The sequence below is a fragment of the Apodemus sylvaticus genome, chromosome 17 (assembly GCF_947179515.1).
Source record: "Apodemus sylvaticus chromosome 17, mApoSyl1.1, whole genome shotgun sequence".
Taxonomy (NCBI): domain Eukaryota; kingdom Metazoa; phylum Chordata; class Mammalia; order Rodentia; family Muridae; genus Apodemus; species Apodemus sylvaticus.
This window is the reverse complement of record NC_067488.1, coordinates 30,561,541-30,585,528: the sequence shown is the minus strand read 5'-3', so window position 1 is coordinate 30,585,528 and position 23,988 is coordinate 30,561,541. Positions and strand designations below refer to the sequence as shown.

At 45.9% G+C, this 23,988-nt stretch overlaps 1 protein-coding gene across 2 annotated transcripts; it reads right to left on the bottom strand.

Annotated features, from left to right (window-relative positions):
- Positions 1-17,548: 17,548 nt before the first annotated feature.
- On the bottom strand, positions 17,549-22,529 carry Myc (MYC proto-oncogene, bHLH transcription factor). Of its 2 annotated transcripts, none has more exons than XM_052161161.1 (3): positions 21,948-22,529; positions 19,606-20,377; positions 17,549-18,568 (listed from the first exon to the last, which is right to left on the bottom strand). In XM_052161161.1, exons 2-3 carry the CDS (start codon positions 20,360-20,362, stop codon positions 18,006-18,008), a joined length of 1,320 nt encoding a protein of 439 aa, XP_052017121.1. In that variant the 5' UTR covers positions 20,363-20,377; positions 21,948-22,529; the 3' UTR covers positions 17,549-18,005. The 2 variants fall into 2 exon arrangements, with proteins under 2 accessions (XP_052017121.1, XP_052017122.1); XM_052161162.1 differs by having other exon boundaries at positions 19,606-20,374.
- Positions 22,530-23,988: the final 1,459 nt, after the last annotated feature.

Genomic DNA, 23,988 nt, shown 5'->3' with positions numbered 1-23,988 from the left:
ATGGACAAGGTCATGGATTTGAAGCCCAGAACTGTGATAAGAACAAACTCAACAACAGTAGCAGTCAAGGAAACAATGTAGCTTGTAGCAATCAAGGAAGGAGAAGCAATGCAAACAACTCTGAACTCTCAGTGACTTACAACAAAGTTCCATTTCTTCCTTGTAACATGTTTCCCCTTGGGTTAACTAAGTATTTTGCTGAGATTTCCAGTGGTACATGTACTAGATCACTAGATCTGAAACATTTGCCATCAGACATCAAATCTAAGGTCTACTCATCTTTTATTGGCCAAAGCAGGTAAACGGGTATATAGAACTAAGCAGGACAGGCAAGTTAACTGTATCACATTTCCAAGAGTGTGAAGACCTAGAAATATTTGGATTACAAACCACAAGACTATACTTAGTGATCTATCTATGTATTCTATCTACCTATGTATCATCTATCTCTTATCTATCTACCTACCTATCTATTATCTACATATCTGCCTATCAGTCTATCATCTATGATCTATCACAGTGCTGGAGAATCAAACCCAAGGCCTCAGCAACTAGGCATGTTCAATTGCTTGGAACCTCTATAGAAGAAATTCTTTAAATGAGTATATTAATGGTCTATTGCTATGTAATAAATTGTCTTCCGCATCATGAGTGAGTAAAAGCATTTAGATAGTCAATAGGTAAGCATACTTTTAAAATTATTGAGCAGAGGACTCAGTATGGTGTTCTGTACCTATAATCTAAAATTGTAGGAGTTGGAGGTAGAATGATAGTTCAAGGTCAGCCTCAGTTACATAGTGGGTATAAGGATAGCCTGGACTTACATGAGACTGGCTTTTAAAATGCGTGTGTGTGTGTGTGTGTGTGTGTGTGTGTGTGTGTGTGTGTGTATGTGTGTGTGTGTGTGTGTGTATGTATGTGTGTGTGTTTGTGTTTAAAGCAGGTTATAGTGACACATGCCTATAATTCTTTTCTTTTTTTGGGGGGTTGGATTTTGTTTTTTGTTTTTGTTTTTTTTTTTTTTTTTGATATAGGGTTTCTCTGTATAGCCCTGGCTGTCCTGGCACTCAGTCTGTAGACCAGGCTGGCCTCGAACTCAGAAATCTGCCTGCCTCTGCCTCCCAGAGTGCTGGGATTACAGGCGTGTGCCACCATGGTCTGGCTATGCCTATAATTCTAGCTACTGTGGGTGTCAAGGAAAGCAGATCAAGAACTTGAGGTCAGCTTTGGCTACAAAATAACAGCTCCAAAATATGGATTTGAGTGTATGCCTTTTCTCAGCTCTCTAGCCCATTCACACAAGTGTTCTTAATAAACTGTCTATATTCTACTACTGCCACTACTACTACTAATGCTACTACTCACATGCACACACACAAACTGTGATTTTGCTCTATTGCCCAAGCTAGTCTCAAATTCATGAACTCCCAGGATCCTCCTGCCTCAGTCTTCGAAGTAGCTGGGACAAGAGCTACAATTCCCAAGAACCTACAATTTCTTTTATTGGACAGCTTCTTCTTCTGGGTACCAAGGAGATCCAAAAGATAATGACCAATGATGATATAATCTTGCTCTGCACGAAGCTTTCAGCTGAGAAAGGCCACCCACCAGTGCTCAGGAGACATGTGCAAAAGCCAGAGGAAAGCTTGAGAGTCCCCAACCTAACGTCCAAGCCAAGAACTCCTCCTTTGCGCTAATCCAGGTCTCTCACCCTATTATTTTTTACCATCTTCTAAATCCAGCCACCACCTTTCAGATCTCAAAGCACTTGAAAAAACAATCTATAGCTTGCTTTGAAATAATCCTGTGACCTGCTCTCTGCCAAGAGGCAAGAATGCTATTGGCTATTACCCAATAGCAAGAGGAATTCATCTAGTCCCTGTAGTCAAGAACTTAACACTATTGCTAGAAAATGTCCAGTTAATCATGGCCAGCACAATGAGATGCCAATTCCAGCTCAGAGGTTTTCATAGCTGGGATATAAAGGTACCAGGTGGCACACAAGATTCAAACGCTAATGTCAGTGTAATTTTAGCTGCTGGGGGGAGGGGAATGGACCCAATATCCAAAATCTATGTTGAATGATTATGTGTTCATTTATTCTTTTCACAGATATATATTGGATGTGATGCAGCTCACATTGTTTTAGCTCCTGGTTATCCAACACAGGGCAAATAGACCAAAGTCTCTGCTCTCATAGATTTTGCATTAGATTCAAATAATTTATATACACGCAAAAGCAAAGCAATTTAAAGAAAGAAATCTACAGATATCATAAAGTGGAGAAATATTGATGGCAATATGGAGACAGCCTTTTTTGATGAGTGACCTTGTACCGGTTTCTTAGACTTTCCATGTCTCTGTTTCCCCCTTCAACAGCATAGTGATAGGGAGTCACCATGTTGTCCGAGTTACAGTGACCACTGTGGGAGCTGACTGTGTGACACGCGCACAGGGCCGAGCATATAGTAAGCGTGCCTGAAGTGTTTGTTCACTTGGCTCTGAGTGTAGGATAAAAGTTGTAAAGATGAAGCGATGACTCAATTCTGGGAAGCTCAACCCAGGATCTTCCCAAGCACCTGGGTGACTTGTTAAGATGAGCCTTTCCCAGGCTCCACCCTAGAGAATCTGACCTAGTAGATGTGGGGCAAGGCCCAGGTCTTACCGTTCTCCTTTCCCTCGCTTTTATGTGAGCTATCCAGGGCTACATCAGGGATCAGATGGACCCCGCTGGGACAGAGAGGGATACAGTGCCTTCCTCGATGCTGTGATATTTTGGAGAATGAGCTAACAGGCCGAGAGAGTTGGGGTCAAGAGGAGGTGTCTGGCAGAGGGCGCAGCAGCTTCAAAGAGGCAGAGAAGAGCAGGTTTGTTCATGAAAGTTCAAGAGGTTGACCATGAGTAGGGGGTCCAGTATGTGAGGGTGTTTAGTGGCTCCGCTTTGAGCATATTCTGCAGCGTGTCCTCAGCATGCAGAACATGCTGAATCAAGCTTCATGGAAACCTGCCAACAAAGAGCATTTTGCAATTTTGAATAGTTTGCATTTTCAAACTTAAATGATCACAGCTAGAAACTCAAAGCAAGTTACATGAGTGGGGGGAAAAAAGATTCCAATGTGATCTGTGGAGTGATTGGCACATCAATAATACTTTCCTCTTTCCCCGGAGTTCCTACATATACACACTCCAGCGATTTCTGGGGAAACTCGGGGGAAGAGGCTAATGTGCTTTTTTAAAATAAATACCAGAGCAAGCCAAATGAGATAGTCCACCACAGTAATTCCTGAATATGGGAGACTGAGACAGACAAATGACCCTGAGTCCAAAGCCAGCATGTAGTCTACAGTGAAATCCTGTCAAAAAATAAGATGCAAAAATATTTTTTTCAAAACAAAATAACAGAACACCCTCAGTGGCCTCATATGTTTTGGGAAAGATTGACTGGGGAGGGAGCCTGTTGAAGAATCAACAGTCTGGAGGCTCCATTTCCTAACACTGGGGCAGAACGAAGGGAGTGAGCCTAGAATCTGATCGCTCCAGCTCTGATATCTCACTCCACCTTGAATTAGCTGCACGACCTTTGACCAACCATCAAGAGAATCCTAGAAAGGGGGAGACATTGTTGTGAGAAGAGTGCAGGACGTAGATGCTTGGCATAGGAGAATCCTGTCTGTGAGAGCCAATTGCTCATCAGAAGTAAACAGGCAGCCAAAAGCCAAACAACAACAACAACAGAAAAAAAAATAAAAATATATAAAAAAAAAAAAAAGAGGAAGGCTCAAGAGGGAGTTGAGATGAGGAAGCTTTGCACTTGAGGCTTGTGGAGAACACAATCTGAAGTGTATGTGGTTTAGATGTTTGACTAAAGGCTGCAGATTTACTTCAGCTTTCTGGGAGACCCTGAAAACACAGAGCAATGGATTGGGGAAACTTGAAAAGGAAGGAGTCCCCCCAGCTGAACACACACACACACACACACACACACACACACACACACACGGGATGAGGGTGGGGAGCTCTCTGAACTGTTGTCAAGCCCTGACATTCATGACTACTAGGAGGAAGCAAAAAGAAGGGTTGGTGGTGGTGGGGTAGAGAGTGGGAAGAGAAAGCCAAGACAAAAAGGGAAGGAAAGGGGTTTGGGTGTGCCTTGAAGTACAAAGGCTCTCCTGATGGAAGGAAGCTTCTTCCAATAATCTGAGCCCATCTATCCTCATTAAGATATCTAATCTAAGATGGGTGTGGTAGCGCACACCTGCGATCCCAGCACTTGGGAGTCAGAGGCAGGTGGATCTCTGAGTTCGAGATCTGAGCCTGGTCTACAGAGTGAGTTCCAGGACAGCTAGGGCTACACAGAGAAACCCTGTCTAAAAAAAAAAAAAAAAAAAAAAAAAAAAAAAAAAATCTAATCTAGAGGATGATGATGATTTACTTTAGAGTCAGGGTCTTGCTACAAAGTCCCAACTGGCCTGGTACTCACCATGTAACCTAGGTGATCTTGAACTCCCAGCAATTTTTTCGCTCCAGCTTCTAAATAGGGGAATTACAGCTGTGTGTGTGTATGTGTGTTTGCGCGCGTGCATGCCGCCCCCCATGCACTCACTCCCAACTTTCAACTTGGATTACTGAGTACCTATTATGTGCATTTCCTCTTTAAAAATTGGTCATGGAGTTGTTCTGAGCTCCAACTTAAGCCCCAGGGGCTCTTCCATCTGTACAAGACTGAATTTGTCCTCCACAAACCATGGCCATCAGGAACAAAATACCACATCTCAGAAATCAGACATTTGCCGGGCAGTAGTAGCACAAATAGTAGTAGTAGTAGGCTTTAATCCCAGCACTTGGGAGGCAGAGGCAGGTGGATTTCTGAGTTCAAAGCCAGCCTGGCCTACAGAGTGAGTTCCAGGACAGCCAGGGCTACACAGAGAAACCCTGTCTTGAAAAACAAAACAAAACAAAACAAAACAAAACAAAAAAGGAAATCAGACATTTGCAGATGTAATAGTTCAAGTGGGGTCATATAGGATAAGGGCAGATATTAAGTCTGATGAGTGTGGTCCTTGCAATAAAAAGAGGGTGTCTCAGTTAGGGAGATGGCTCAGTAAAATAAAGTAGTTGATGCTTTACACCATGAGGACTTGACTCCTAGGCCTAAGATGTGTGAAAATGTCAGGTGTCTTGCCACGAATTTCTTATTCAGCACTGAGAGGCATAAATGGGAAGATCCATGGAGCTTTCTAACCAGACACTCTACCCTAACTGATGAGCTTCAGCCAATGAGCAATTCTGTCTTAAAGGAGGTAGATGCCAGTTCTGAGGATGATGCCTGAGCCTGTCCTCTGGCCTGCATGTGTATGTAGGTAACATACATGCATACCTCCACACAGCATATACAGATGATAACACGCATGCGGGCACACGTATATATACAAATGTTAAACATCCAAAACGGGGTTACTACTCGTGCAGGGCCATAACACATATAGGGAAGAAGGTGGCATGGATAAGGCAGCAGAGAATCCAGTGCTATAACTCCTTGCCAAGGAGTCTAGAGGATTACTGACATTGGGCAGAAACCAGAGAAGGCAGGACAGACACCTGGCTTTCAGACTTCTGCTCTTTGAAACTATGAACAAAACACGGTTAGTATAATCCACCAATAGTTATGTTGGATGGGGGATTCTAAGAAATTAATATTCTATCTTAAGAGAAAATTAGAACAAGGCTCTTACTTCGTAGCACCTTGTTCAAGATAGCATGGAGTCCTTATCTGGCAGGGTTCTATGGGAACTGAGGTTAAGTCCCTTTTTATACAGAGTCAGATGCAGTTTGGAGCCAAGAGAAAAGGACAGAGGAGCAGTACAATCTTCCATTAGAAGACATGTCTGCCCAGAAGAGTGACCCAACCTGTAATCTCAGCACCTGGAGAAGCAGAGAAAGAAAGATCACAAGTTCTTTTCTGTGCATATAAAGAGGGTTCAAGGCTTCTCCGAAACAAACCAACACCTAAAAACAAACATTAAAACCCATTTAACAGATATAAAAATGATCATGGGTACTCAAAAGGTAGATTCATACTGTAAATGAACTTTAATAAGGCTTTAAAAGATTTAGAAGAACATAGGCTGGGAGAAAAGTCACATTAGGTCTTTCTACTACTATTCTTAGGGTTTCAGGACTTTCTATATGCTTGTCCTGTGGGTTGTAAATTCCTGAGGCCACGTCCCTTTCCCTGTGGATCAGTGAATGCAAACCCTGGTTCATCTAGGAAGATGAAGAGCTAATTGTTTACAATTACCTCTTTCATTTTCAAACGTGTTCTGATTTGTAGCCAACATAGCTGAGATTGGATTTTACTTGTTACTTTTTGGAGTTGAAATTATAGCATGCTTACTATATATTTCAAAGAAAAATTTCCCCCAAAGATTCTGCTGTTCAGCCTTCCCGTCTTAAGAGTGATCTGTGGTTTGAGAACCACTCAAATTGGATGTCATTGAGATGTTTTCAGACTGTGCAGGCTAGGGATTTGAAAGCAGATCTCTGGTGTAAGACAAGGCTGGGATTGTAGCTGAGGTCAACAAGGTCACATCAGTAATGTACCTTTGGCATTTGATGAACAACCGCTCCTTTTTTCATGACCATTTTTTCCCTCATGAATGCAATTAAACAAATTGTAGTGTCCAGTGTAGAGAGTTGGTAAGATGATGGTGATACATACACCCTCCCTCAACCCCTGAAAACCAAACAAACCAAGAAACAAAAAGTGCCTTAGCACAATATTGGCCACAAGTCACAGACTTCTCAAGCAATAGTCTAAAAAGTTCTACGATTTGTGCTGGAACTGTTCAAAGCTTATTTGGGCTTGACGTAAACTTCTAGACAGTGGGAGCAGAAGCTCTGCAGTAGAAGACACTACACAGCCCAGACCACCCACCATCAGCTATGCTGTGGGAGGATCTTCAGGACACACTAACCTAACTGAAGATAGTCCAAGAACAAAATGTGCAGCTAAGGGACAACATCAGCTGAAAACAAGCCTTGGACCAGGAACCCATGTGTGATGCTTTAGCAATGACTTGCAATATCCCTGCCTTTGTCAAAGTATTTGTCTCTCCCCCCAGAGCAAGGCAGCAAGACATTATGAGAAAACTGTGAGAAATATTTCACCTTCTTTAGGGCTTTTTAGTTAGAATGAACAGCAGGTCCTCCTGGTTCATTTGGTACTGGAAGAAGTTTTTTCAAAAGCACTGGTGGCTTCTAGAACTGCGGAGAGTTAGGGAGGAACAGGCTTGGAGTAGACATAGCCAGCTGTTATAGAGTGCCGCACAAGGTAATGTCTCCAGGGATTCAGCAGAAAGGATGTGCTTGGACTGCATGTGGCTCACTGCAGGATGTGCATCTCTGTGTTGTGCTTTTCCTTTGTGTGTGTGTTGAGATTTGAATGCAGAACCTAGAGCTTGCTACATTGAGGAACTCCCACAGCACTCAGTCACCTGAGTGAAGATCTATGGTCGGCTATCATCCACTGGGCAATCATAGTGCTTTCACAGGCTACCCCAGCCCACTCTCACTGAGCAGGAGGAAATGCCACCGAGCTCCTTCAGTAGGGTGCTTGAGTATACCATACAAAGCCCAGCACTGCAGTAAAGATTGTGTGTGATAGTACATGCTCAGCATGCCAGCACTGACAGCACTCAGGAGATGGAAGGCAGGAGGAGCAGGAGCTCAAGGTCACCCATGACTTATAGAGACTTTGAGAATACCCTGCTATTCATGAATCTTTGGAAGAAGGAGGAGGAAGAGGAGGAGGAGGAGGAAGAAGAGAAGAAGAAGAAGAGAAGAGGAGGGGGGAGGAGGAGGAGGGAGGGAAGATGTGGAGGGGAAGAAGGAGGAGGAGGGAGAGAAGCGAGAAAGGGAGAGAAGGAGAAGGGGAAGAGGAGAGGGGGAAGGAGGAGGGGGAGATAGGGGAGGAGCAGAAGAGGAAGAAGAAGAGAAGGAAGAAGAGGAGAAGGGGGAGGAGGAGGAATTGGTGAGAAAATCCAGGTGAAGTACTTAGCACACAACATTAAGAACATAAAGCCGGGTGGTGGTGGCGCACACCTGTAATCCCAGCACTCTGGGAGGCAGAGGCAGGTGGATTTCTGAGTTCGAGGCCAGCCTGGTCTACAGAGTGAGTTCCAGGACAGCCAGGGCTATACAGAGAAACCCTGTCGTGGAAAAAAAAAATCCAAAAAACAACATTAAGAACATAAGCATTCTGCATATGTCAACACTACCCCTCAGTATTTGTGAGTATCTTGTTTGAGCATCCTGTCCCTTATCTGATGGAGGCAACAGCAGCACAGGCAGCCCAGTGTGTTAGTTTTCAGTACTGTGACTTTCTACTGTACTTTACTCACGACTGTGGGTAGGTTGCCATCCTAACCACTGGGCCTGAGTCTCTGAAGCAAACCCTTGGGTCACCTGGTATTGGATCATCCTATGTTTCATCCAAGGGTGGAAGTCCTTTTGCTCTTCCTATTCCTTGTATCCTTGTGTGCTTTCAGTTCCCCTAGAAAGTTTCATTCTCTCTCATAGTAGGGCCTCAAGATGTTGAGCATGCTTTCTTCTTAACCATCCTCTCTATCCTGGCTGAGAACCTTCCCTGAACTGCAATGCCAGCAGATGTGCGATCCTTGCTCTGCTAATTTGTGCCCTGAAAATAATCTGGTTAATTATTTGTGTACATACTTGTTTAGTGTATGCCCTGTCTGCGAAGTGCTGAAGGATGGTCATTCCACACTGAAGTCTGTGCGTAAGAAATGCCCCAAATATCCATTGACTGGCCAGTTCTTGGATATGAAGACAAGATCTGTATAGATCTGGACCCGTTTGGAAGATCCATCTCAGTGCCAATTACTTGTGGCTTAGGAGATTATCATGGGTACCAGGAAGGCAAGAGAACAAATCCTATCTCCTAGAATACCTGATGTCTTAAAACAATTGTGCTATAAATAAGTAGACTGATCTCTGAAGAACTGTATGTTAGCCATATGAAATTATGTGAGTGTTCTACTGCTTAATCCTATCCCTAGGCCAGGAAGATTGTGACTTCTCCAGAGACTTCAAAAGGAGAGGCAAAGATTTTCCCAGTTGCATGTATCATGATCCTTGCCTCAATACTCAGGAGAATAGCAGATAAAATTGCTTTGAGTAGATGATCTGCAGGCACTTCCGATCATAGGTGTAGAGAAGTGGTCTCCAAAAAATACGCCTGCTCAGTTCACTCCCTGGCGTAGGAGAATTTGATGATTCATGTGTTTTGCCTACACTCACTTAACTCTGTATCCTGTCTTGTTAAACACTGGAGATGTCACAGCCTGAGCACAAGTCATTCATCTGATAGGAGATAATCAGGTCAGGTAGCCAGCTTGATTAAGCTTGATTACGCCTCAGTTTCAATGCAGAAGCATGGAGAGGGAAAAAGGTAATTTCAATATGTTGTGGTTGTAGAGAGGCAACAGGAAGTGGAGAAGCTGGGGGGCAACAAGCATCCAGATTTCATCCCTGCTAACAAACTGTCCTCTTTAGTTAATGTTGAGAGAGTTACCTGCTGACTCTCAATCTCAGTATCCCAACATGTGAACTGATGGCACATATGATCATCTCTGTGCAGACAATAAGAACAGTGTCTGTGTGATAGTGTCAGATCCCCTGGAACTACTACACAGAATGCATCTAGGGAACATTCCTTGGTTTCTTATATTGACATTTTTTCTTCTTGGATAGGTGTTCCCTTTGCCTTAGAAGCTGAGAATCACAGGGGCCCAACTCTTGGCCCTGGGAACCAAGTGGATTGTCTGGTTTAAGGGTGGGCACATGGCTCCAGAAGACCGATCATAATCCATTCTGCTGCTTTCTTCTGGCTCGAGGGAAGAGGTTTTCATTCTTCAAAAGCCAAAGTCACAGCTAGGCACTGGTGGTGGTGCACCCTTTTAATCCCAGCACTCTGAAGGCAGAGGCAGGTGGATCTCTGTGAGTTGGAGGCCAGTCTGGTATACAGAGTAAGTTCTAGTACAGCCAAGGCTATATATATATATATATATATATATATATATATATATATATATATATAGAGAGAGAGAGAGAGAGAGAGAGAGAGAAAGCTCTCTCTCTCTCTCTCTATCTCAAAAAAAAAAAAAAAAGCTACAGTCACATGGAATTGTAGCCTCATTTAGGAATTCAAAACAAGACTGTTATAGTCACTCTGGGTTCCAGAATGAGACTTTGCCTCAACTCTTCCATACTACCCACCCCCTAAAAAAATCCTCAGATAAAAATTTGAAAAATAAAATATTTTTAAGAATCAGAGAGGATCTTTGTAACAATTGCATAAACTAACATTTTGCCTCCCTCCCTTCCTTCACTCCCTTCCTCCTTCCTTTCCTCTGTCCTCTGTCTCTTTTTCTTTCCTTATTGATTTTGTGAATTGGAACAGAGTTTCTGTTGCCTGGAACTTACAGCCCAGGCATAGAGAAATTGTTGCCAAGGCTGCTGCTGTCTGGGATGAATTAAGTAGTCACCAGAGGGAGAGAAGATTTGTCAATCACGGTACAGAGCAAAGGGTTGAATGGGGTGAAATGACGGACAGCCTAAGGAAGTAGAATCTTAAAACAGATGCCAGAAATATAATATGTGCACGTTTATTCTTTCATACACCCACTTATTTATTCATTATTATTATTATTATTATTATTATTATTATTATTATTTTCATATGAAGTTCTGGCTTGCCCAGAACTCACAGATGTCTGCCTAGCCTGCCTCTGGAATTAAAGGTATGTGTTATCACACCTGGCTTCAACAATATTTTGTATGTCAGTCTGGGCAGTAGGAGTACACATCTTTAATCCAGCACTTAAGAGCAATTTCCAGAACAGCCAGAGCTACTTGAAGAAACCCTGTCTCAAAGGATATAACAAAACAAAATGAAATAAACATTGACTGTCAATGTCTCTGGTCTGTAGAATGCAAAAACGGAATTAAAAGACACACTCCTTGCTCTTAAGAAGCCTAGCAGGACTAAATGTGGTGCATGCCTTTAGTCCTAGCACTCCTGAGAAAGATATCAGCAGATCTCTGTAAGTTCAGTGCAAGGCTAGTCTGCATAGTGAGTCCCAGGTCAGCCAGAGCTACAAAACGGTGAGGCCGTATCTCGTGCAGATTGACGGTGTCGGTAGAAGATGGGTGAACAGTCATTTGTATAAAGATGGACCTGGCATCTGGTGAAGGTAGAGAGCTGTGGTAGCCCAAGGAAAGAGGGCAGCTTCCCGGTGATGTCCCCACCTGGAATAATGCATACCCAAGGAGGGGGAACATATTCTTTTTCATTTGTCTTGTCATATTCCATACCCAGTTAAGAGAGGCCTCCGGACATCAAACAAGCATAACAAAGCCACCGGTCCAGTAACTCCCCTATGACTGGCCACTTTGATTCCTGTCTTAGTCAAGGTTTGTATTCCTGCACAAAACATCATGAACATGAAGCAAGCTGGGGAGGAAAAGGTTAATTCAGCTTACACTTTCCACACTGCTGTTCATCACTGAAGGAAGTCATGACTGGAACTCAAGTAGGTCAGGAAGCAGGAGCTGATGCAGAGGCCATGGCTTGCTTCCCGTGACTTGCTCAGCTTACTTTTTAATAGAACCCAGGACTACCAGCCCAGGGATGGCACCATTCACAAGGGGCCCTCCCACCCTCGATCACTAACTGAGAGAATGCCCCACAGCTAGAGCTCATGGAGACACTTCTCTACGTGAGGCTCCTTTCTCTGTGATAACTCTAGCTCGTGTCAAGTTGACGCACAAAAACACCAGTCAGTACAGTTCCTTTTCTTTCCCTCTCAAGTCTAGCCTACTATCATAGAAATGAATTATGCTTCTGTCTTATCAACTCAAAAATCAAATCAAGCAAAGCAAGTCTAATCAAAATCCTTTCCTTCACCTGATGTCCCCCCATCACTTTCCTTAACCTTTCTCGCTATGCAACTTGAAACAACTTTGCCCTCTACTCCAGTCTTGGGTCTGATGCATCATCAAGCCATCCAAGAGCCCTTCACTTAGCTGTCTGCAGAATTAGTGAATTGCACTTTCTTGTCAAGCACTATTAAGCAAGACCAGTGAGGTTCCATTCTTCAAGTGGTTGATCTGAAGATACAAGGAGAAGCCCAAAACTGGCCTTGAGGCTGACAGGCTGCCATGTTTGTGGTAGGTGGTGAGTGTATCAAATTGGAGTGGAGAATGGTTCAGACTTAATCCAGAAAGGACTTGGCATGCCTATGATTTGGATTTGCAGTGGTGGAAAAGACAATGGTTCTCAGACTGGATCAATTCCCAGAGCATTTTCTGGGAGCTCTTGGGTCACAGTGGTAGGAAGTCCTGCTCTTTGAACCTATTGTTCCAGCTACACAGAGAGTTTAAGGCCATTCTGGGCTATACAAGACTGTCTCAAAACCAAATCAAATCAATACCCAATAGGTAGTGGTTGTGCATGGCTTTAATTCCAGCACTTGGGAGACAGAGGCATGCGAATTTCTAAATTTCAGGTCAGACTGGTCTACAGAGTAAGTTCCAGGACAGCCAGGGCCACACTGAGAAACTCCATCTCAGAAAAAACCAAAACCAACCCAAAGTAACCAACCAAACAAAAACCAAAAGGAAAACCAACCAACTAACCAACCAATCACAACAATTAAGCCCCCAGGGTTTTAACTGAGAACGAGAACTAGTATTTGCATCCTAGAATCACATAGTGGAAATTCCTGGACAAAGTCTCAAACTGGTCATCCTAGTGCAACCCTCCAGAGGTTGAGGCAAGACATTCCAGAGTGTGAGGCCAGTATGACCTGCATAATGAGATCCTATTGCCAAAACAAATAAACAGAACCAAAGTACTGCAGGAGGATTGGGTGCCCGGACAGCTAACTAACTGTGGGCAGTTGTCTCTAGAAGATGAAGGGGCACGAGGATACTGGGTGGGAGGGGAAGGGGATAGAAGGAGTGGCCTTAGAGAAGCATCCCCCTCACTAAGCCAGCGGATCCGTGCTGTACTTTGTGTTACTTTAGGCACGGTTCAAATAGAAAAGCATCTTGGTTTTAGCTTGTTGGTTTTAGCTCTCCTTCATGCTGGCTTCCCTGCAATCTGCTGCTATTTTCTCCTTTAGCCTCTTTCTCAAGACTCCCTGGATTCCATCCTTATTCCATGTTCCCAGGTCTCGAACTTCCACCACTATGTAGGAAATACCCTGGGACTTTTAGTTAAATAATCTACAGTCTCTAGACATGTGACTCACCATAGATCACTTATGTAGCATGCGTGATGTTCTAGGTTCCATCCCTAATGCAGTAAATAAAAAGCAGCATATTTAAAATTTAATAGTAAAATTTAAAAAGTAAACTGACTTAGAGCCTCAACGTTTGGGGCTTTTGTTGTTGCTGTTGTTGTTGTTGTTTGTTTTTGTTTTTTTGTTCTTTGCCAGCCTACAAATGGTTGAGGCAGGATCTGCTATGTCCGATTTATTACTATCCCCCTGCCTCTCGATACACACACACACACATACACACACACACACACACACACACACACACACACACAGTATGAACACATAGTAGGGACTCAAGTTTGCTTGATTGAATAAATAGTGTAAATAATTGCTGCTTTCACTATTTTCCAGTTTTGTGAATCCAGGGAAATGAACAGCTCCCAACGTCAGACGGGTGTACAAAAAGCATTAAAAATAGAATTCAGTACTGGTTGTAGAGGCACTCTCCTTTAATCCCAGTACTCAAAGAGGAGACACAGGCAAGCTAGTTGAGTTCGAGGTCAGCCAGGGCTTTGTAGCAAGCCAATAGGAAATAAAGGAATAGAATTTACTTCCTAAGTGTTGCTTTGAGATAAACTGGGCATGCTGGCACATACCTTTAAGAATCTCATTCCTTGGAAGACAAAGTAGGTAGGTACATCACCAAGTTCAAGGCCAGTCTGGTCTACACAGTGAATTCTAGGACAGCCAGGGCTACACAGAGAAATCCTGTCTTAAAAAACCCCAAACCAAAAAAGTCGGGGCGGCGGCCGGATGGGGGGTGGGGGGTTGGGGATGGGGGGGGGAGAGTTGCTTTGGGAATACAATGAGGTAACGTATGTCAAATTTGTAGCACACAGTAAACATTAATTGTTATTATCGTTAGTGCTTATGTGACTTCAGGCCAGCAATTTCACATGTCTCTATATAAACTTCAGTATTGTCACAGCTAACAATTGTTCTCCAGCTGAGTTGTTTGTGGGGTTCTTGCAGAAAGCAGGTGTATTCTAAGAGAGCTTTCCCCCAAACTCCTCTTCCCTAACGTTATAGACCTGAGCTGGAGAGTTTAGCCTTTAATGAGATGGTGGGGTGACGGCTGGAAGGGAGTGAGGTTGAGCCTCTAGGCATTGTTTAGAGACAAAGGACATTCCTTTCAGCCTCAGAAGATCTACATCCCATTAACACTTGTTTCTCTCTGCCCCGTCTTCCTAAAGAGCTTAGTGTAGACCAATATTGAGTGAAGTAGTGAAGTAAAACCTAAAAGGGAAATCCACTCAGTCATTGAGTCAACCAACTCACAGCAGTTTGGCAGGGCCACCGGTGCTGGGTGTTTCCCCTAATTTGGCAGTTTGTTGGATTTCTCTGGAAAGAGGTCGGACCAACAACAGCAACAAGAACAATGGCAACAAAATTGTTAAAGTTTGGGTGATGCGTAGGGGCCTCTTTTTGGTTTTATGTATTTCTGTACTGCTGGGGAATCAAGCATGGGTCCTTATACATGCTAGACAAATGTTCTATCCCTGAATACTCCAGCCCAGCCTTCACTGTTTAAAATAAACCCCTGTTCTTGAAATCGATCTAGGGTGGTCTCTAACCTTAAATGAAGAGTTTGTTCCCTGAAGATACCCAGTGATATATTTATAGACAAGCTTGAAGCCCCATCTTCCAGCATGTTATAACCTAAAGATTATTTTTTTTGTTGGGAAGGAATGCTTCAGGGTCCCTTAACAGTCATGCTAAAAAAATCATTATTGTGAGTCATCTTATTGTAAACAAACCACAGAAAATCCCCTCACTTTTTTTTTTTTTGTTTTTGTTTTTTGTTTTTTGTCTTTTGTTTTGTTTTGGTTTGTTTTTTTTTGGGTCCCCTTTCCCAAGCTTAGTGCCAACGTTTATCTTAAAGAACAGCAGAAGACTCTATGTATATGTACATGCCCAAGCTTTGAATTATCCAAGCATTATCCTGGTATTGTGAAAATTTTGTTCATCTTAAAGTTTGATTGCTTTTTAATGTTTATCTCCCATGATGACCCCAAATGACAGCATAAAATCACACTTCCTCCTCACTCGATCTATCCTGAAGAACACCATCCCAAGAATCCTCTTCAGGAGTTCCCAGTTCCAATGTCATGGGTGAATGACAGAGGAAACTAGCTAATTCTTGTATATTCCAGACCAAACTGAAAGCTCCACCCACTTCACCCCTCCTAGAGATTGTTATCTATAAATTTGATTGTACAATGTCACAGACCCCTGGCACTCCAGATTGGCTATGAGAGCCTTCCTGTGTTATGGTCAATATCAGCCTGACTTTCTGGAAGGAAGCTGGCCGATGTCCTGTTTTCAGACCATTCACTGGCTTGATAAAGCTGAGAAGTGCCCAGATAGGGAGCTGTGATGCTTCCCTTTCATTCCCACAGCCAAACTCTGAATCCTTAAACCTGTTTCCTGATCATTTGGAACAGGGAGTTGTTTTCCTAATGAGGAATGCTCTCTTATATTCCTTGGGCTTGCCTGGACTGAGTGATTCAACCTAACACCTTCCCAGGTCTCCAGTGAGTCACCCCAGGGCTGCGCTCCAGCCAAGGCTCCCAAACGGGCAAAGAGGGAGCTGTTCAAGAGTGCCACCCCCTCCCCCCAACCTACATCTCCACTTTTGTTACCCTTTAAACTACTCAATGTCTGGGGTTTGTGTCTTCCTTTGAATGTAGGTTAGAGGGTGTGTCAGTTTGAAGCTGAGGGTGGGTCTAAAAGAACCAAAAAGAAAGATCAAAAACTAAATGTTAAATGCTTCAATAGATTATCTTGGGTGGTGGTGGTGGTGGTCAAAGATAGTAATTACTGGTTTATGAATGATGGTGAATTAAAGTCGAAAGACATTCCAGACCTTCTCTGAGACACTTAGAACATAGAGGGTATCTTCCTCCCCACCTCATCCCGGTCTCTCCTGACATGCTCCAGTTTCTGGTTTGGATTGTGGGTTTGCAGAGGCTTATAATTAATAAGATACTTGTTCAAAACTGCTTTCTCATGGGCCATTGATGAGTATGTGTCATGAGTGTGTGAAAGTGCTTGGGAGGAAGGAGGGCTTGTGATTTCTAAAATAATGACTCATGTAACAAGGCCCAAAAGTACGTTTTATTTTATGATCTGACCAGTAGCACTTCTTAACTGGCTTCTTCCCAGGAGCAAGCAGGGATCTGATGATAAAAAAAAAAAAAATGGGTAAGGTAGGAGTGAGCTATGTGCTTCTGAGTAAAAGACTAAGCAACAATCAATGACTTACACCCTCCTTCCACAAACAAGGAGGGGACCTAAAGCCTGACCAGTTCTGAGCAGTGAAGCTCAAATGATTCCTGCTCTCTCTCTCTCTCTCTCTCTCTCTTTCTCCTTGGTAGCTAGATTCTTTCTACTGGACGCACTAAGTGTTAAGTGGTCTTGAATCCACTAAGTGTTAAGTGGTCTTGAATCCCCTGGGTGCATGGATGGGTTATTTCATGTCTTTCTACCTATATTAGATATGAAGAGAGCATAGTACCTCTTTCATGGAACTATGACAAAGCCCACAAGAGAGCCTCAAACAAATAGTAGAGTCCATTCTCAGGCCTCTAACCAGCTGAGGACACCCAGCTAAGGCAGCGTGGTTAGTTTTCAAGACAGGGGCCCCCCCGAGTTATTTTTGTTGTGTTCTCATTAAGCTCTACAACCTTCTGAACCTTTGTATGTCCTTGTTTGGAAAACCAGGTTCAACTTAGCAGTGGTAATGCTCTTCCTCTGGTTCTTCTGAGGCGTAGGAGATGTGAACAAAAGGTGGTTCTCTCTCCCTCCCCCCACCAGTTCTTTTGTGGGGCAGAGTACTTGGCTTGAAGTGAACCAGGGAATGGCTTCGGTTAACTGCAGGAGATTCTGCCATCTCTTCCTTCTGTATATTTAGCCGTTATCTTTAACCTCTTGCTTTTCTCTTCCCCGCATCTATCTAGCCTTCTCACTTGCCTTTTGCCCTTTCTGAACTAACAACTCTGGTTCTTATCACTATCCACAGAAAATATCTCATAACCCTGAGAACTTAAAGGTCTTGAGGACCCCAGCCCCATTTTAACATTAAGATAACATTGTGTCATCTTTGTGTCAAATTCTGTTAAGCTGTAATTGAGGAAAAGAAGTTTGAGGGAGAGGAAAAAAGAAACACAATTTAAGAGTTGGCTCAATTATATTTTTTCCAATTATTTTATTTTTTTCTAAAAACAATAGAAAAAAATCAACTTTAAAAATGAAAATGTCTTTAAATAAAAAAAATTATACATGTCTTAAAATCTTGTATAACTGTTATAAACGTTTTATTAAAGTTATTTACATTTAAAGTCCCTATTTACATCGGAAAAGTGGGTAAACTTTAAGATTTTTTTTTCTTAAAAAAACAATTAAATACAAATCTGTTAAAGGAAAGAAAAAAGATGGGAAGCATAAAAAAAAGTTCTTTTTATACTATTGAAGTTTGAGGCAGTTAACATTATGGCTGAAGCTTACAGTCCCAAAGCCCCAGCCAAGGTTGTGAGGTTAGGCTTTGAGCATGCATTTGAAGTCCAGCGCATCAGTTCTGTCAGAAGGAACCGTTCTCCTTTACTCTCAGGAGCGAAGCCAGCTCCTCCTCGGGGTTAGGTCAGTTTATGCACCAGAGTTTCGAAGCTGTTCGAGTTTGTGTTTCAACTGTTCTCGCCGTTTCCTCAAGAAGTCCTTTTCTGAGGTGAGCTTGTGCTCATCGGCTTGGATGGACAGGATGTAGGCGGTGGCTTTTTTGAGGATAACTACCTTGGGGGCCTTTTCGTTGTTTTCCAACTCAGGGATCTGGTCGCGCAGGGCAAAAAAGCTGCGTTTCAGCTCGTTCCTCCTCTGACGCTCAAGGACGTTGTGTGTCCGCCTCTTGTCGTTTTCCTCGGTGTCTGAGGACCTGGGGCTGGAGCATTTGCGGTTGTTGCTGATCTGTTTCAAGACCCTACCACTGTCCAGCTTGGCCCTCTTGGCAGCCGGATAGTCTTTCCTCATGGAGGGGGGCGCTGCGTAATTGTGCTGGTGAGTAGAGACGTGACACCTCTTGAGGACCAGCGGGCTGTGTGGAGGTTTGCTGTGGCCTCTGGATGGGGATGACCCTGACTCGGACCTCTTGGCAGGGGTTTGCCTCTTTTCCACAGACACCACATCAATTTCTTCCTCATCCTCTTGTTCTTCTTCTGTAAGGGAGGAAGTGGAAGATCACAGTTAGCATTGCCTCCTATATAGGATTTGACCAATGCTACCCAAATACCAAGTTGGAAAGGATTCAGAAGAAAGAAAGAACCAGCTCTTGACACCATCTTCCCTTCTTCCAGAAAGGCAGAACAAGGTTAGGGCGCAGGTGAGAAAATTACCATGGGCCAGAATATGGCATCCTTGCCAATTCTTACCTAAGACTTAATGAGGCTTCAGACACACCCAAAGCAAAGCACATTCCCAAGCACCTCCTATTTTTAAGGGACTTTTAAGGGATGAAGAACCCTTCGGGTCCTGTGGGCGATAGCTGCAAATCTCTTGCTATGACTTTAGCAACTCCCTATTTTACTGGAATAATAATAAAAAAAAATCTTGCGGCTTTGCCAAACGTCCTGGTGTTGGGGGAGTGCTGGGAGGGGGAGAAATCCAAATTGAACAGGATTTGCTTTGAAGTGTTCAAAACAGGATGGAGGAAAAAAAAAAAACCAAAAAAAACCCAACAAACCAGGTCCTCAACTCTTTAGGAACTTTCACTAGAGCCTGGCTCTGAGGCTAAATGTCCCCGCTTCTGTCACTGATTCTCTTGGGTCTAGTACAAACGTATCCATTAAATTCAAATATTCTGCTGGCAGTCAAGAAAAGAAGCAGGTAATTCACTCTCCGCAGGATCAGTTCCTTTATCCTCATTCACACCCTTCCCAGGGTAATTAAAATGCTTAGGAGGGGTAAAGGGAGTGGATGGGGTTGAAAGATAAGCCAGAAGATTTAAAAACCCAAATGAAATTCCTGAGGGGTGGGAAGGGTGGGGGTGGGTGGGTAGAGGGCTGACAACCAGGGCGGTCTGGGGGGAAGGGGAGGGAGGGATATCTGAAGTACAGGCATCCAGGGATGAAGAGCTCTTAGACTGAAGGGAAAGAAAGGCTGAGCCCGGGGGCCAATTGACTTAATGCCAAGGAGTAGGAGAAGGAGGTCCACCCAATCTCGCCCTTCCTACCCAGCTGAGAAAGGGGCGGCTTACCAGAGTCACTGCTGGTGGTGGGCGGTGTCTCCTCATGCAGCACTAGGGGCTCAGGGCTGGCCCGTGGGGAGGACTCGGAGGACAGCAGCGAGTCCGAGGAAGGAGAGAAGGCTGTGGAATCGGACGAGGTACAGGATTTGGGCGAGCTGCTGTCGTTGAGCGGGTAGGGAAAGACCACTGAGGGGTCAATGCACTCGGACGCGGCGGCGGTGAGGTCCTGCAGGTACAGGCTGGAGGTGGAGCAGACGCTATGCCCGCGGGCGGGGCTCAGGCTGGCGCTGTCTTTGCGCGCAGCCTGGTAGGAGGCCAGCTTCTCCGAGACCAGCTTGGCAGCGGCCGAGAAACCGCTCCACATACAGTCCTGGATGATGATGTTCTTTATGAAGGTCTCGTCATCAGGATCGCAGATGAAGCTCTGGTTCACCATGTCTCCTCCAAGTAGCTCGGTCATCATCTCCAGCTGATCGGCGGTGGAGAAGTTGCCACCGCCGCCGTCATCGTCTTCCCTTGGGGAGAAGGACGTAGCGACCGCAACATAGGATGGAGAGCAGAGCCCTGAGCGGCGGCTGGGGGACAGGGGCGGGGTGGGCAGCAGCTCGAATTTCTTCCAGATATCCTCACTGGGCGCGGGCGGCTGCAGCTCGCTCTGTTGTTGCTGGTGATAGAAATTCTCTTCCTCGTCGCAGATGAAATAGGGCTGCACGGAGTCGTAGTCGAGGTCATAGTTCCTGTTGGCGAAGTTCACGTTGAGGGGCATCGTCGTGGCTGTCTGCTGGAGGGGGCACAGCAAGGGAAGCAAGCCTAGAGTTATCCAGATCTGGTTGAGGTGGAAAACTGGCGCAGCGCGTACCCCAGTCCTGAACCACTCCCCTTTCGGCGTGCTGTACTTCCAAGTGTGTGTGTGTGTGTGTGTGTGTGTGTGTGTGTGTGGTTGGGGGGAAGATGCACTCTTTTACTCCCTACTATCAGTGACGCTCCTCGGACCAGCAGCTGCTCCGAGTCCCCGCCTCCTTAGAGCAGGGACTTAGCCCTGCAGACGCCCAGGAATCGCCTCCGGCCTTGGCCTCCTTCAGAGGCAGAGGGAGGCGACTGTAGGGAATACAGTCTGCCAAAAGCAGAGGCGCAAAGTTTTGCGCCACCTGAAGGAGAAAGGCGAGAGGCGCTGCAGCGCTCGGCCCCCCTCCCGAATCGGCTCTCTGCGCCCGCCGACTGGGTCCGGGTCCCTACTCTCGCCGTCGCCGCGCTCCTACCCAGCGGGCGCCGCCGCCCCTCTTCGCCCTCCTCTTTCTCCACCCACAGCGCGCCCCCCTTCCTTCCTTTGCCGGCTTTTCTTTCCTATTGCTGACATTGGGGGGGGGGGGGGAGAGCTCAGTCTCCGGCTCTAGCAAGTCTCTCTTAATAAAAGGGGCAGGGGTGTCAAATAATAAGAGATACCTCCTTTCTACACTCTAAACCAGGACGCCACTGCGCCAGAGACCCCGCCGCGATTCAGCACCCGGTGCAGGGCGTCTTCCCTCTCCCCGCTGAGGGTAGCAGCTGTTACGGAACAGCTCAGATCGCGACTCGCCGCAGTCTTCTTAGCAATTCAGGGGCGCGGGGGATACCCGCGGATCCCAACCAGGATGTGAGGATTCCCTCTGGTTTCCTCCAAATCAACGAATCGGTCACACCCCTACCCCAGTTTTGCCTCTCCTTACTGCTCTAACCCAACACTAAGTCCTAACACCGCGGGGGTCAGGCTTAAATTTTACTACGGTCACTATTTTTTAAAGCCAAATGGCAACTTCTTAAAAGGATCAGGGACGGGTTGCAATCGCCGCTGGGGATTGGCGGGCGGGACGCACCTCCGTGTTGGTCCCAGGCTGTCAGAAATGCACCAAGCCGAAATTTAAATGCCCTCCCAGAGACTGAGAAGTCAGAGGCTACCGAGCTTTCTTGCTCCCACATGCAAAAGGTAATCCCTTCTCCAAAGATCTCAGGATACGAAGGGCTTCCTTTGGCCACCGGGAAGCGACCTCCGGGTTTGACGCCCCCCCCCCCCCAAAGCAAACATATCAATTAATGTAGCAAAGCAAGAATGTCTAACCGGCCCGGGTCAGCGTCAGCCCACAGTAACCTCTGGAACCCTGTTTCAAAATGCACCGGTTTTTCTCTTCCCCTTTCCTCTGTCATTTTGACAAGTCGCTCTACCCCGACTCAGATCTACACCAGGTCCACCCCGGCCTACCCCAACTACTCTGAGAAAAGTGTCAAAAGCACAGGAATGGAAGAAAGACTGTCCTAAGCTGCCACTACATTCAAGACGCAGAGAAAACACCGAAGACCAACAGATCTGTGCTTACCGGGTTTTCCACAGCCCAAAGGAAATCCAGCCTTCAAATAGAGCGAGGAGCTCTTTTCTGGGGAACCGATCGCGGCCAGAGGCAGAGAATACTGTCCCCAAATAGACAAAAATTCCCTCCCCTGCGCCTGGGGAGTCCTGTCCTGGGTCGTAGATTGTAAGTTCCAGTAAAAAGTGTCTGCCCGCTGCAATGGGCAAAGTTTCCCAGCGGCGGCGAGGGTTGTGGCTGCTGATGTTGGGTCAGCCGGAGGGTTGGGGGGCGAAGGGGGCGGCAGGCTCGGAGGCAAAGCCCCTTTCACTCCAGAGCTGCCTTCCTAGGACGCCCGGAGTGCGGCTCTGCACACTGGGCTCTTCCAACCCGCCCGCTCACTCCCTCTGTCTCTCGCTGGAATTACTACAGCGAGTCAGAAAAAAAACGCCCGAAAAGCTTCTTTTATACTGCGACTCAGGATCCCTCCCCTTGCTTCTTTTTCCCGCCAAGCCTCGGCGAAGCCCTGCCCTTCTGGAGGCAGGAGGGGAGCCGAGTGGGGCGAGGCGGAGGCGGAGGCGGCAGCAGAGAGCAGCGCAACCCGGGGGTCCTCGGCCGCGCAGACCCCTGGATTATAAAGGGCGGGTGGGCGGGGATTTGCTAGAGAATCTCTCTTCCTCCCTCTCCCTCCACCTCTATTTTTTTTTTTCCTCCTCTCGCTCCCCCGCCCTCTGCTTTGGGAACTCGGGAGGGGCGCTAGTGGGGAGCCAGGGAAAGAGGAGGAGGAGGAGCCTCAGCCCCGCAGCCCAGTACTCCGGCTCCGGGTGTAAACAGTAATAGCGCAGCATGAATTAACTGAGCGCCGGACCATTTTCCCTTGCTCGCCCGCCCGTCCTTTCCCTTTCTGTACTGTTGTTCGGGCGCAGCGCTCGGCTGAACTGTGTTCTTGCCCTGCGTGTAGCACTCACCGCAGGTGGAACAGCTGCCTCGCTCCACACAATACGCCATGTACCCTGGGCCGCGTCACGCACGTCCCGGGCGGCCAAGAATCTGTCTTATGGTTGGGGGAAACAGAATTTAGAGAGAGAAGGACGAAAGAATGAGTTATCTAGGAGCCTTCGCTCATTTGTGGAGTGGTAGATGGAGACCAACGTCAGATGGGGTCTACGCAGGAAAAAAAACGATGTCTGGAATTATTAAAACTGCTCAGCAACTCACTGCCACGTATACTTGGAGAGTCACTTAGGAATAAGCAGCCACTGCATCTCTTGGGGAGGGCATTGTGTATTTTGCGTTTGCTCGTACAGCTATGTTGACTGGGCAAATTTTTTCCAGAATGAATACCCCAATTTGCTGCCAAAAGGCAGATATCTCCCCCTCCACTCCAGCACCTCCCACTCGGACTTGCACCCGGCGGTGTGGGGTGGATGCGGCTCTTTCCCTTGTAGGTCTCCCTGCGCGGTCCAGAGCCGGAGTATGGTGGGACAGCAGCGGCGGGTGCGTTTTAACCAGATCCTCCCCGTAGAGTCTCTGCCAGTCTACACCCCACACCCCTCCACACAGTTCCAGTGCCACAGTCAGTTTTCACAAGAGGCAAATCCTCTTTGCCCCCGTGGAGCCAGTTTGCACCAGACACTGGTTTAGGGGTTGGGGGAGGGCGGGGTGGGGATGGGGGAATCAAGGCGCTAGACATGAGAATATGCCAGGGATTGGGGGTTGGGGGAAACCCGGACTTCCCAGAAAGGGGGAGGAGTAGAATTGTCAACCCAGATCTGGGGAGCCTGCGGAGACCCTAGAATAAAGAAAACCGTTAACCCCTTCCTCCCAGGACAAACCCAAGCTTTTCCCTTTTATTACTGGAATCGTAATTATGCACTTAAAAAAAAGTCCGCCCGGATCAGATCAAAGTAATGTTGCATCTTTGCCTTCGTATGTGTGTATTAAGCTAATTAAAAGCTGACTTTAATTTGTACATTAATTTCCCAGTTGACTTTTTCCTGAATACTACGCTGTACATTCTGTTCAATCCTCAAACGTACACACGCTTTATATATACACGATAATCTAGTTTATT